The 14,933-nt window shown below is 42.0% G+C and overlaps 1 protein-coding gene across 1 annotated transcript in view; it reads left to right on the top strand.

The window, feature by feature from the left end:
* LOC128718694 (nephrin-like) overlaps positions 1 to 14,933 on the top strand; it is an 80,918-nt gene that overhangs the window by 45,160 nt on the left and 20,825 nt on the right. The window contains exons 4-5 of the mRNA XM_053812313.1: positions 1,188 to 1,337; positions 1,568 to 1,747. Of these exons, the coding sequence (XP_053668288.1) occupies positions 1,188 to 1,337; positions 1,568 to 1,747 (330 nt within the window). The remainder of the gene's footprint in view (positions 1 to 1,187; positions 1,338 to 1,567; positions 1,748 to 14,933) is intronic.

The raw sequence follows: 14,933 nt of genomic DNA on the forward strand, positions 1-14,933 counted from the left end.
ATGTTGGGTCCGAATTGGGACGAATGGGACGTTTGGTGAGCAAAATAATTTACAACAGAGACCCACTTTTCCCCTCTCCAAAAAAAAAGCTACCCCGCGTCCACCACTTTGACCCTACACGTGAATGTAAAGGGTGGGCACACACTTGGTTGTTGAGTTGTGTTGCTGACTAGCGTGCACGATGAAGATCAAACGGGAAGGAGTTTCTGGAAGGCAGGTGGGGGTTTCATATCGTTATCGCGTCGGTGAAAGTTATAAAAAAGCGCTGTAATGGTGTGATTGGAGCTTGCACCGAAACAACACAGCAACTTCAGTCAGCAACAGCAACATCAGTTGCAGGATGGACTACCAAAAGCAGATGATTTTACATGGTGATTTGCGTATCTTGGCACAAACGCGACACGGTCAATGTGGTTCTCGTTGGGTGATAAACACGACCGAGTTAATGAACATTCTGCACCAACCTTGGGACGCAGGATAAGAGTGATTGCGTACTGCGTTAGCGCGAATACCTGTTCTGTTTGTTTATACAGCCGCGTTCTGAGTGTTTTTGGAGTCAATAGGATTTGGAGATTTATGTTTTTTTTTCGGTTCTCCCACCTGCGTCACTATCAGGATGGAATTGAATGCCGTGTGTTACTCTCAGGAAGACAAACACCCAGTGTAAATAAGGCTGAGGTTCTGGCGATTGGTCGACTAGGGTAAAATGTGTTTGCAACATTGATACATCGTTGCTGAATGATACAGACTGTATGGATTGATTTGATTATTTAATTTTTGAGAGCATTTTATTTGCTCCCATCCATAAGATCTCGAAGTGATGTAGGAATATTGCAAGCTCTCCAGATAGTCCTTTGAATCAATGTAGCAAAATCAATGTAGCGCTGCATTGTTCTGGAGCATTCTAGCTCTTCGGCTAGTGCTTAAATAATTGCTCTTAATCCTACCCAATGCATATTACATATTCCTTCCAGTTATGTTTGAAGTAGCTTAACGTTTTGCAGCGGCAGGACGGGTCTGTCTCGGTGCGAGGCCACGGAGATTCCTTTCGGTTGCATTGTGCATTGGTGTGTTAGCCCTTTTGTATATGCTCGCCCCCACAGCCCCTATTGTGTGGCACAATCCTTATCTAATCCCTGCCAGATAATTGTAACTGTAACCATATGCTGTGATTGTCTCTTTTCCAGTAATCCCGATGCTGCTGTGCAACGCTCAGCAGAAGTTCCGCATCGTGCCGAGGGATCTGCAGGTGCTGGAAGGCACGGAGGCACTGTTACGGTGCGAGATCTACAATCTAGTCGGTGCCGTGCAGTGGACAAAGGATGGCTTTGCACTCGGTAAGTGTGATTGCTGCAGTGTCTCGGTGTACTGTGGCTGAAGTAGCTTCTTTTCCACCGCATTTATTTCGATGGAAATTTAACCTACATACTGGCAAGATGGCGACTAGTGTTCTTCGGTTCTATTAGCCTATGCTGATGCAGCCATTTTCTCCATTGCTGTCGATTTACTTACCCTACTCAATTGTTTGGTATTGTTCCCCTTTGTTCCGTTTTATTCATTTTGGCAGGATTTTCCCACACCATACCGGGGTACCCGCGGTACTCGGTGCTGGCCGATCGGAACCTCGGCATCTACAATCTGCGAATATCGAACGCATCGATCGAGGACGATGCCGAATACCAGTGCCAAGTCGGACCGGCCAAATTCAACTCAGCTATCCGTGCCAATGCTCGACTCACCGTAATATGTAAGTAATACTGTCAATGTTTCAATTTTCCACCCCATTTACGTCGCAAAATAGATATGGATGTTGCAATTCTTTCTACGTTACGAAACAGATTATTCATTTCGCATTTCTAGCTTATGGTTTCATACGTTTTTTTTTAATTAATCCTGTAAATTGTTTACAAAGGCATGGCAAATTAATCACCGTTTAGGTACAACCAAGTATTCACCGAAATACACAATTTAAAATTGAATTGAATTAAAATACGATTCAATAAACTCTTTACCACATTCGATAGGAACGTGCTGAAGTGACGTTGTACCGAACATGGTTCGATCATTTATCGAAAACAATTAACACTAATGAATGGTGATGATATCAGTAAAGGGTGTTAAAAACGTTAAAAACCACAAACTTCCCTAACACAAACTGTGGTTTGGGTTAGGTGAATTGATTTTTGCAGTTAGTTTTAGCCATCCATTTTATCAGAATCTTCAACCGCCTAGCGGTCTTGGATCTCTGCAGGTGTTGAGCACTTGAACTCTTATCTGACGCTTGTTAAACCATCTTTTCGTTAGTTTTTTTCTTCTCTGTTTATGTAAAAAGCTGGGATCTCTTAATTGTCTTGTAAATAGCTGAGCCTATTTAAGACGTTTTCATTACAATACTTGCTCATCAAAGCCTGGCGGATGAAAGACATCGCTTTACAGTGAGATCTCTGCACTACTCAAAGAACTCTTAATTGCTTCTCCTTTGTTTGTTCAACTCAAAAACTTCAAATAAGAGGTTTTTTTCGCTTTGAACCGCGCCCATATCTTAGAGTCATGTATGTGTATCGAGACCAAAGAAAGTTTGTTTTCAATCGATGTTCAAGTTTCAATTTAATAGGCCTACCGAGTGGAGAAATTTCTTATGTAAACTTATATGGTAGTAAGTACTCGAACACGTATTTTGAGATTTTAAACGACTTCAAAAGAACCGATTTTAAACAGGACATCTTGCTAAGGATTACCCACATCCTTCTTGACTGTGTAGTAATCATGTCGATCGACTAGTGGAGGATAATCTCAGATCTTTTATGCAGGATGATGAAATCACCATAGAATGTCTCGCTTGTCATTCGCCAGGTTTAAGAAGAGACGGATCAGTACATCTTCCAGGAATACATCATTGATAGCATAGGGTCTTTTCGGGAATCTTCATTCCCGAAGGAGTGGATTTGACCAGAGTTTCCCAGAAGTTCTTTACGTTGTATTGTTTTACTCTTATTATTCAATTCCATGGAGTCTTCTATGTCTGTTCCAGAGTGTAATGTACAGTAAAGATCTGATCGGCTGTTGATTTTAATTCAATTGTTATTGACTCTCATCGTAACTAATTGCCATTGCTTTTATGTAGTTGAAACAAATTGGAGGTGATGTAACCTCACAAGTGTATTATTATATCTTCAATCACTGTTTATCGTATTTTATTGTTTTATTGCTTTAATGAATATTTAAATTTTCATAATAACCAAGCTGCAAGTCCACGTTCCCTACAGATGTAGGGTATTACATCCTCAAGCCCTCGCTATCCAAAATTAATAAAACTCACCCTCCACACATAATCCTTGCACTGTTTGAACGCACTTTAATATGCACGTTAAAACTGGCCAACATTCCGGCGCACAAAACCATCTGGATGGTCGTATTTCAGCGGAATCCGTCCAACTGTTTGCGGGCTGAACGATGAAATAGTTGCACCCACGCACGTACGGTGTCATCCCGGGACCCCGTCATCGTCGCCCGGTACGAAGGAGCTGTAAACTTATTGGTCTATTGTTTCGCTTCTGGTGCAACCATCCAGACACATAAAACTTCCCTGTTGCACTGCAGTTGGAATCGTGCACCGTAGCGTCTTTGTGCTACCCTCGGGCCGGTTGCACTTCATTGCACTGGCCCGGTTTTGTAGCCTCAAGTGGTAACTTTCAGCATCCGACACTGTGGAAAGAAGCCGTAACCGTGTCCGGGGCACAAAAGAAAGGGTGTACTCAGTGTTGGCGCTGCTACTGTTGCGGATGCTTGCTTTCAATGAAAATTCCTTGAAATTATTTAATAACAAGTAAACTTTATCCTGTTCGTCTCCGCACAGGCGGCGCTCGCCTTGGCCGTTCGTAATTTATCTTACGTGAAGTACGTGACGCGTTGTGCGGCGTTAGAGCATCAGGTAGCTGTGTGTACTTTGCGACGATAGGAAACTGTCGGCTGAGTACTCCCTGGTGGAAGCACTACATATTTGCCACAAGTTGGCCCGATCGGCCAGCCTGGAAAGCGGTAGAAAGTATCGCCGCTTGACAGGCGGTTCTTGTAGAGCATATTTTTCAACCCCTATGCCCTTGGTTCAACCCGTTTCAGGTGGGTTGGGGAGCACTTGGGAACGGGAAGCCGGGAACCGGGAAGCACCTTGCACAAAAAGGCTACAATAATGGTACGTACCTTGCGAACGCTTCGGCGAACCGGTTGAACCGTCCCGAATGTGGTAACAGTTTTAGCATTCTAGTGTCGTCGCCGCACGGATGGTTCTTCCTTCTTGTTCCGGCACTAAAATTATGCACCATCCAGGGCATGATATGAAGGAATAGTGGATACAACTTTTTGTACCATCCTTTTCTCCAGTGCACTTCCCTCTTTCCCCCGTTGCGTTCCTTCCCCGCCACACCACACAGCCTGCTTCCGTGTGTTCCGGTGATCCGGGAGAAATCTATTTGAAATATGAAAAATACATGATCTAAGTTATGTATGACGGCGTGTCGAGCAGGTATCTGGTATTGTTTCCAAAAAAGCAGCAACACATCCCCAAGTTATCAACCATCCGGTGTAAAACGGGGCAGCTTTTCGAGCAGTTCCGTGTACCGGGTGATGATCCATTTTTCCGTCCGAATTATGTACGACATCGTACTTTTCGGAGAGGTGGCCCTACATGAAGCCGCTTCCTTGAATGCGAAACTTGGGGGTTAAACTTCCGTTTAACAAGGTTCGCAAATAGGTTTTTCTGAAGCAGATCGAACCATTATGCTAGACCTGGGGAGTGTGAAACTTCTGCGGCAGCTAATGTTGGTGCGGCCAACTATTTCTGTACGGCACGGATGGGTAAAGTTTTGCATCAAATATGTAAAGATGAAGGGTGAATATGAAGAGCAAAACAAACAAAAGAATAGAAAAATAACTGGCGTAATATTTTTTCAAAAAGAATAACAACAAAATGTTTAAATAAAAATACATTTTATTGTTCTACATTCACAACACATGAACGGCCGTTGGAGGCATTAACAAAACAAGCAAAGAGGAAAACGGAAACAGGATTAAATCGTTTTCGAAATTCCGCACCGTAAGATCAATTTCATGCTAAATTTCATTCCAAATGGTTTTCAATTACTTTTTCATCAATCTCACCAACGGCCACCCCTTCCAAACCCCCGGAGTCGCGATCGACTTAATCCTCCACAAAAGCTTCCCTGTTGCGATGCGTCTCCATTGCCCGATTTTGCTGATAGTCGGAAAACGTAGTAGTGGGAGAGGTTGTATTTATGCGTTTTTTTCGCTTTTAATATGCGGCCAGACTTTCCCTTTGTTTTATTTTAACACCATCAGTATGTGTGTTTGTTCTAATTGTGTGCAACAGTGGCTGGTTGGTTGATTATTGAACACACTTTTGTTGTTGTTGTTGTGTGAGTGTCCACTTGACTGTCGCTGTTTGCATTGATGTTTTTATTTTATTTTGCATTTTTAACATTATTTTAACGAGTGTTAGGGGCTCTGTCTGGTGTTTGGGGTTTGGGAACGGTGAAGGAATCTCATAAATTTCAATAACCAATTATTTTATGTAAATTTCTATTAAAACAAATGATTTTTTTATCTTGCCGTGGCCGTGTTCGCATAGGATTCACAAATGGATTGCGGTGCGCTGGTGTCAATCCACTGTGGGTATTCGGTATTTTTATTTCACGCGCATAAACTACGACTCGAGCGGTCGCCAACAAGGGGTGGACAGGTTCAACCCCATAATTATGGGCAAGCTGCTATTCAATTAGAGCGCGGGGGTCCGATTTTGCGTGCTTTCAAACAATTAGGTGGCTTTTATGTGGTTGCTTACACGCTTCGCACTAGTGGGTGAGACAGTACTTAACAAAACAATAGGAGTATCCAGAGTTTTTTTATTTTCAATTTTACATGACATGAATTGCATGAATGTAATTTTGCACCGTAGTCTATCACAATAAGAGGGTTTTTTGTGTTCATATTTTTGCTGCATGCTTAAATAATATTCTGAAGGATCATCATAGCATAAGGATCATTAGGCAAAGACTGGCTTAAATGGCTGAATTTTGGAAATATATAGAAAAAACTTAGAAACAAATGCCAAAAGGTGTAGAAGAAACCATAAATTTTGCAGAATCTCTTTTTCAGAGCTTTTTGTTTGATCTACACAAGGCAATAGTGAGTGTGTAGTGAAATGATGTAATCGGATCCATGCATACCAAACAATTAACATTTGAATAAGATATGCAGTTTCTCATTTTCTACATAAACGTACTAAGTTGAAGTTTTCGTTCTCAAATTTATATCCTGATACAGAATCTGCAAACTTATATCCTTAAATCGTTAACAGAGTCCTTAGAACACTTGTTTACAAGGCACTTATTCTTACAAAAACTCGAGTACTTTCCCAAACCCCCACTATTGCAAATATTCGCAAAATTCAAGTAGTGCTATTGTTTTGGAGGGCAGTGTAGTTGTAATATGGATTGTTTGTTTGTGATTTAGAAAACAATTTAAATATAAAGCTCTATTTTGTTTTAAAAATACTGCAACCAACGTTATCAAATTTATGCAGGATTTTAAACTATAAATTTCGAATGAGTGTGCTTTATAAGGTTTTAGCCAGAGAAAGGAAAATTTTAAATAATCATGACGTTTTTTATACAGTTTTAACTTTTTTGCCGTAAGTGATTAATTGCGTACAAATGAGAAATAAACAGTGTGTGTATGTCTAGCCTGGTTTGCTTTAATCAAGCTCGTACCCACCGATCCTGGACGCGAAAACCAGTGCACAAAACGGTGCCCATTTATGAATAAATTATCCCGATAATGGTGTTAGGCTGGACGCCAAAGTTTTCCGCTGAGCATTATTCCCGATTTCGTGTGATCCACTCATCACTTCATTTGCGCGGTGCCTTTTTCCCTGCCGAAGGAATAACGCAGGTTTACCATCGGCAGGGAAAAAAGTATATCATGGCGTGCGAGTGCTTTTATTCACTGGCCCGGCTTCAGGAAAGTTTAGCTTTTGAGAAACAAATGGAGGGAAAAAAGGAACGAAATCAAATCTTTCTCCTGCGGTACGTAACGCTGCTACAGGTGAGATGTTTTAATTCGACTTTAATAACACTTCAGAACGCATTATAGCTTGGTCATGCCTGTTTTCCTTGGGCTGGGAGGGGAAAAGGTAACGTGACGTGTAAAAGGTAACAAACAACACTGAAGCGAAAAATAAAACCAAGATCGCTCTCACTTGTTTGATGACGGCTTTTCCGGCGTGTCGGTAACAATTTTCCAATGTGCGCGCGGTAAGTCGAAACACGGGGAGTTTCAACAGTTTCTAATATTATGGTAATCACGTGTAGAGCAATTTCTAAGCTGTGTGGTAGCTTTACACACGCCCAAGCAATAAGGGCGCAGGATGAGCCCTGTAGATCCGACAGAACATGGCTGTGTGTACACAAGAAGTGTAAAAGTAGGCTAGAAACAAGGTTTTTTTGCTGTGCTGCTGTTGTGTGCTGTGCATTCTTACACCGGTGCAGTTCCCAGCGTTGGGTAGGGGGAGGACGAAAGTCTTTCTCCATTTTCGCGTTTTATCTGTCGAATGTTCTTTTTATGTCTTCGTTTGTTTCGCTTTCGCTGGCAGGTGTTTTGTGGGTGGATGTTTGTGAAAACCGTGCACAACAATACCGTTTGGTTTCGTTCGACGGCTCATCGCAAAAAAGCAGAATACTGCCAGCCAGTCTTTAGGAACTACGATCTGGTCGAAAAAGAGAGAGAGGGAGAGAGAGAAAGAGAGAGAGACAGAGATAGAACGAACAAAAAAAAAGCACTTCAAACGATCGAATCGAGCGAGCGTGTTTTGGGGAAGAAAAAGTTGTAATGCTTTTTAAATATTCAAACGATTTTAACCGTACCTTTACACTTGCTTTAAGGTTTCTCGCTTTGTCTTGTACACCATCAAACAAAACTTTTAGGAGAGGGTTCGCTACAGTGGAGAAATCACCACGCGGGGATTAGAGCTTAGGAAAAGCGCCCGTTCCTGATAGGGCTGTGGGTGTTTTTAGCTGGCTGGCGGGTTTTTTTTTCTCTTCCCTCTTACGCTTGTGCTGTGTTTCAAACAGCAAAACCGGCGACTTCTCCTAACAGAGCAAAATAGTCTATCAGGGCATTGGTGGCGCAAATTGAAATACAATCCCAGTGCGAATGATATTCGAGTATCGCGAACGGTGGCGAAGGATATTTTGATAAATTTCTTTAGCGAAACTCACTGTACCGTGTAAGCAGGGAAGTTTGCTGTTTATCTTGTCTCTCTCGCGCATGGTATGTTTTGTTCGATTTGCCGAGCACTTCTAAAAAAAAGCCCACAGAAATATTTGGAACTTTTGCTAAGAAAACAGGTACATTGTTGCCGAATCGTAGCACATTGGTTTGGATTTTTTTTGGTTTTAATTCTGCCCGTTACCGACACGGCTCCATGGGCTGTAACTTTCCGAGGGTGAATATTTCACTCGAAACAACATAAGTTATTTGAGCATAATTTGTCCCAGCTTGTGGTGCCGGAGAAATGTTTGACGCGCTTCAAGGTATTTACTTTTTTTTTGCGTGAAGATGGGCCATTCGGTGTAATAGAGCTAAAACAATTCACTGTAATTTGTGGCAGTGAATCATTAAACCGTTTGGTTGGGTTTTGTTTTCATAAACTTAGGCGTTTATAAACTGTTAGTAGTATAAACGTATGGCCACTTTAAAGTTCACCCTTTTTGGTAGACTATGCCATGGTATGAGTTAATAGAAAGTTTAAATAAATTGTTAAAAATTGTATCCAAATTACTCAAGGTAGATGAAAAGTTTTTGATATTTTGATCAAATTGTTGGATGTCCTTGTTAGTGTATTTCATGGGAATAATGTGCAAGACAACGGAATTTAATCGAAAAAAACATGAAGAACTATTGTTATTCATAGTACATTCATTAATATCTAGAATCTTAAATTATTATTTCAAAATAGTAGCCTTATATTAATGTTACTCACTGTAGAAATAATGAAATTAATTCACAAACCATCACACTTATTAGAAATTGTTATTGTGTGTAAACATTTGATATAAATATAAAATTATTTATTCCTGAAGAACCGCTAGAAGAGTTCTAATAAAGTAGGTGGATTATTACTAATAACGTTTCATCAATAGGTTCATTTTACGGTTTTCATACCGCTGACAGCAACGAATCAGACGTTTGACCTGTTTCAACTTCTTGCTCTACACTCGTCTGAGCGTTGGACTCCATTTGCGAACTTTCCGTTCAAACTTATTAGTTAATTTTGTCCGTACAAAATAGTGACTTGTTCCAGTGAAATGATAAATGATGTGGTTTGATGAACAATCTATTCATAATAGAACCTGTATGATATTTACTTTCTTGTTTTGCCGTCTTCATTTTGCCAGAAGAATTTTGAGCAATATTTATACTTTTTTTGTTGCATTGTTTAGCAGCAAGCTTCAAAATGTTCTATGTTTGAGTGAACTTGTATACGTCCAAGACAGTTTAATGTTAATTACAACAAGGTTTAGAACTGACAAGAAATTATTATCTTACCCAATTAAAATCTAAATTCTCAAAGCTGTGGCTTAACAACTCCTCTAAATTATATGAATTTAGCATTTAAATTATGGTACAAAACAACCACTTAACAATGGACATTTGTTTGTCCTAAGCTTGTGAGCATGAAAATTGGCTGCAAAATGCTTTAAAATAAAATACTTCCTTCATGCTATCGATCGAACAGGCATTACGTTGCGGCATCATTAGGCTCGCGTTGTACAAAAAAGAAAGCAAATGACAGTGTAACAAAACGGAATTGAAAGAGAAAAGATTACCCGTCTTCTTGCACAGCCCAACCGCTCGGCTTGGGGCCATCCTAATTTGATTCGACCTTGGAATCCTGCGCAGGATGGGTGTGTGTGTGTGTGTGATACGGTCTGCATGGAGTGTAAATTTTCTGTAACATACTGATTTTGGCAGCTGCTTTGCGCTATATTTTTGCCAAGATGTCTAACGCAACGGCACGAGCAAGAATGTTTGTGCCTCGGCAAAATGACAGCAAAATCCCTTTTCACATCACTCTCGTACCGAGCAGCCAAAAAGGGGAAAAATAAAACGCGTAAGTAGGCAGTATGTGGAGAACGGAAAATGGTCTCGTTTGTTTTTTTCTTCAAGCTCCCAGTAGCGGGTGTTGATGTTGTTTGCTTGTTTGTGGTACTCGCACCGGGAGGATTCACGCACGAACGCACACTGACGTGACGTGGTGGCAGATTGAAATTAGGTGAAATTGTGATTCGATCAGCGGTCCTTTCCACCTCCACGGTTCGTTCGTCACAACCATATGTGACAGGTCTGGTATGGCGAAAACAATATGGTCCCTGTATGTGCCGGCGCGTTCGCGTACGTATGGGGATCGAATTTTCAAACAAACAAAACGCCCCACATGGAGGCGCCCGGTTCGGGGTGACGGTTTTGTTGGCACTTCAAATTTTAATATGATTAAAGTGGAATATCACGTGCCGCGATGAGGGCCGTGATTTGGCGTGAGGTTTGGAGTGCTTTTATATTTTTGATAAGATTTTTGATGCCGCTGTGTGGGGTAGTTTTTTTTCCAGGTGTTCTACCTTGGAAGAGAACAAAAAACAAACATGCTACAGGTGCATTCGGGCAAGTTTTGACGAGCGAAATTATATTTCTCGCAGTGAAATAATTTATTCATGGTGCTTATTTCGATGATTGTGGGCACAACTGTGTTTTATCGGGTTTTTTAATGCTTGCCAGTGATCGCTTACCACATTGCTGCAAGTTCCTGCACAAGTTTCCTTAAGCCCTTCTCTGACATCTCTGGAGATTTCGATACCTCTCGAAGGTTGTTTAAACGTAGAACCTATCTGGGCACAAATCTCCAGAGTATGGTATAGATCGATTTCAGAACGTTTAGTGAGAGATATATAGCGTTTAATGAGCAACTTTAAGAATCGTATTGTTGGAAGCAGTTCGCATTTCATGAACATTCGCTGAATTCTCAATGCTAGGTGGCTTTCTAAAGACCTTTGCCTTGCGTGATAGATTGACACAACGTTGCACTTCTGAGAACTCTTGGGACTAAATTAATATGATTGAAGGTAAATGCTCTTCCAAGCGAAATGCAAATTCATATTTACCGCTTTTGATAGCGTTTGATATGGAGCAGCTCATTAGTAGAACTATAAATTGATTTTGAAATTTGTTTCACACGCATACTTTTTATTTTAGAAATCGAGATTGTATAATTTGAATTGTAATTTTGTTAAGAAAAGTTCTACATCTCTAATTAACATGCATCAGTATAAAGCACTGCATCCCAAACGTGTGATTTTTTTTTTCTTGTGCTTATGAGTACACTTTTGCTTTTCCTCGCTATCGTTACATATGCACTGGATCGCATCGATTAGCCGTCCTCCTCGCGTCTAATCCCTTCACATCCCCATCACCGACTAGCCTGCCGATTGAACAACACAGCACTCGAACGCGTCGGCTACAGTTAAATAATTAAAACTATGCCTAACAAGCGATAACGGGTTCGATGCGTCCGTTGAGATTTGCAGCGGTCCAGTAAACCCGGGCATTGCATTTCGGAACAGTGAGTGCGTACTGCATGCACCGCAACATCCATTTTCGGACTGTTTGCCGTGTTCCAGGAATCGGAAGGCCTCGAAAATGGGGGAGCGGATTGAAGTGGTAAAGCGTACTCGAAGCACACAGAGGGATCATTTCAGGATGTTCAGTGGACCAGAAATGCATCCTTATTCAATCGAATTTCGGCTAAACTCAACACATAGAGCCGCATAGAAGAGGCGGTTGAAATGGCCCAGAAAAGAAAAAAGAAATTGCCAAAATTAAAGAAGAGAAATAAAGCAACAAAATAACGCACGAGAGATCCAGTTTCCGTACTGCTAGTGGAACCGGGCAAACTCATCACCCGGCATCGGTGTGATCAGTATTCTTCTGCTTTCACTCCACGCGTATTGAACACTGCACGTTCCCTCCTCTGACTCACCTCTAACTGCCCGCTTGGATGAAGTTGCGCCATGTAGACGTGTTTTGCATATGCAACTAGACTGCCGATCAGTGCCATCGTGCATAGATTTTCGGCCGCACACGGCTGTTACGCATTGATGCGTGCGGTGCAAAAATATCTGCCAACATTTGCATCCGCGGGCCATGTGTCGAGTGCGTGTGCCGGGTTTTAAACTTTCGGCTCCGTGCCGCGGTGGCTATTTTCCAATGCGCGTCACATCCTCCGGTTAGTTATGGGAAAACTATTTTTCCTCTATTTGTGCGCGCGTTGTGTTAATCCTGACTTTTTTTTCTTCACTTGGTTCCGTTTTTCGCTGGTAAACGCATTATACCAATAAGCCGTACGGGCCGGGGCGAGTGTTATCATAGGCGAGGTTCAACTAATAACTGGAATGAAGTGGGGATAGAAAAGGACGGAAAAACATTTTCCACCACCACCACCACCGCTTTCATTTTTCCTGGGGGGAAGGTGATTGAGCGACGGTTTTCTGTTTACGGGCCGGACCGAGCCTCATTTGTATGTGGCTGGGCTGTGTGGATGTATTGATTACAATCTAAATTAAAAATGTGCAACGCTCGTGTCTGGTGTATGGCCGACGGTGCCGATCCGGTGCGACCGATACACACCGGGGTCGTTTTGCGATACCGATCTATATGTGCGTCCCGTACCCGAACCTGCTGCGGACAGGAGATAAATTTTCGACCTCTCCGAGCAAATAGTTCCGAGAAATCTGCAACCAACCGGGCCGCTATCGTTCGTGCGCCTAAAGTCACCCCGGTTCCCGCGCCGTCCGAAATGAAATTGGAAAAATTTTAATTCATGAATATTTCATGTCAACTCGTGTATGGGGTTTCGGTTCGGCACGGGTACGGTGTATGCATTGGCCCACCGGATACTTTCGAGTTTGGAAACGAGATCCCCTCTGTTCCTTCTTTGTCCGAGAGGAGTTTTCCCGGCTGTTTTGCGGATATCCGGAACCAGATCCGGCTTCAGCGAGCGCTCCGCTATGGCAAGAATTTTCACTCGGTCCGGTTCGTTAGTCACCTACCAACTTTACGCTGATTAGTGCCGTATACCCGGTGCGGGACGCTGCCAAGTTGCTAACTATCGCTTTGAACCACTCCAATAGCGGGAATCGGATCAAACGGATTATTTTTCCCAGGAATAGTAATAATACGTACCAGGATCGATCCAGGATGATGGCGACGAAATCGTGGAACCGACGCGTTCTCTCCATTGATGGCTAATTTTATTACAATCGGGCGATTAGCTGTGCGCTAATGAATACGGTCTCGAATAGTATGTAAGTCATTCCGGTAAATATTCACGGATAGTTGGAAAGGGTTGCAATTTTAGCAAAATGGGCCATATCGGGAGAAATTCAAGCTAGCAATCGTTGCCATTTATTATTCATCAATTAGATTTGATCGGCTCTATTAAATACCCCGGATTGTTGTTGCTCATCAGAAATAGCACACATTGATTTACTGAACCATTTTTGACCATTATTTTTAAAATAATATACGTCTTTTAACGTTACTCAAAAAAGATATCTGTGTGTTATGATAAGAGACATTATTATGTAGAAGATGAAAATGATTTTTTTTTGTATTTTAGTGGACAGTTTCCGTCTAAATATTAATTAAAAGGGCTCTTATACATATGAAACTATTTAACTTTTGTAGTTAAAAAGATTTGTAATGCAGCTTCACATATTATTTTGTCAGAGTATAAAGCTTTCCAAATAATGTAAGTATGAGAATTTGAATGAAGCCCTCTTGTGGCGTTCCTTTTTTCAATATTCTCCAGTCTCGAAATATCTTCTAAAATTTCAAGCAGTATGTACTTTTTAGTAAAAAGTAAATATTTATTACCGTTTTAAACTGTCTTGTGAGGTTTTTAATGGCCATATTTACAAATTTCCTAACAAAGATCGTTGAACTTTGGTGATCAATAAAGAGCTTTCTAATGCCGCATTTGAATGATTAACTAAGCTTAAAAAGTAGCACCTTTTCTCACAAGTGTATCCCATTAGAAACTCGCGCATTCGCACTCGGCACCAATAAGGCACGATGCACAAATTGAATTCAGCTGCACCAAAAGCTAATTGAAATCGATCAGCCAATGAGCCAACCCGGCAAAATGCTCAATTTCCATTCTAATCCCGTTGTGCAATGGCACTTTGATTTGATTCACCAGAAGCAAACCCATGCATGTATGCATGCTATCGACGCCCTCGACACACACGGACCGCGTGGACCATCCCTTCCAGCGGGGTCAGCCAAGGCAAACGGGCACTCGTGCGGGATATGTCGTGGCCTGTGCACCGTGGGTAAATTTGATTACCGACATTACCGGGCACGGGAATCGAATTAGTATCGAATTTCCGGCGTACGGCAAGCGTACCTTTTCCCGTGCCGGTGCGGCGCACCGGGGTGTCTATTGGCACGCGGATCGCTTGCTCGCGAACTTATCCGCACCGTATCGAAAGATAAGCAAATGAAGCGTTAAACAAGAAAGTCAATAGTAACATCCTGTCGGTGGCGCACCGTACATCGGTTGCTGATGTAATGCAATGCCGAGGCTCAGTTACAATGTGAAACAAGCCAGTGCATGCGTTGCGTGTGGAGAAAAGGTTACAAAAGGATATGGACCGTGGGGCTTAAAACGGACACCGGATGGGGTTGATTTCATTGAGGAATTAATTTCGGTTGATTTTGGTCTCCCTCCCCCAAGGGAACGACTGCGAATTGCAAGAAGCGGTTCCGTGTCCCATCTGTCAGTTTTGCACAATCGTTGTCCGTCC

Source organism: Anopheles marshallii, chromosome 2 (assembly GCF_943734725.1).
Source record: "Anopheles marshallii chromosome 2, idAnoMarsDA_429_01, whole genome shotgun sequence".
Lineage (NCBI taxonomy): Eukaryota > Metazoa > Arthropoda > Insecta > Diptera > Culicidae > Anopheles > Anopheles marshallii.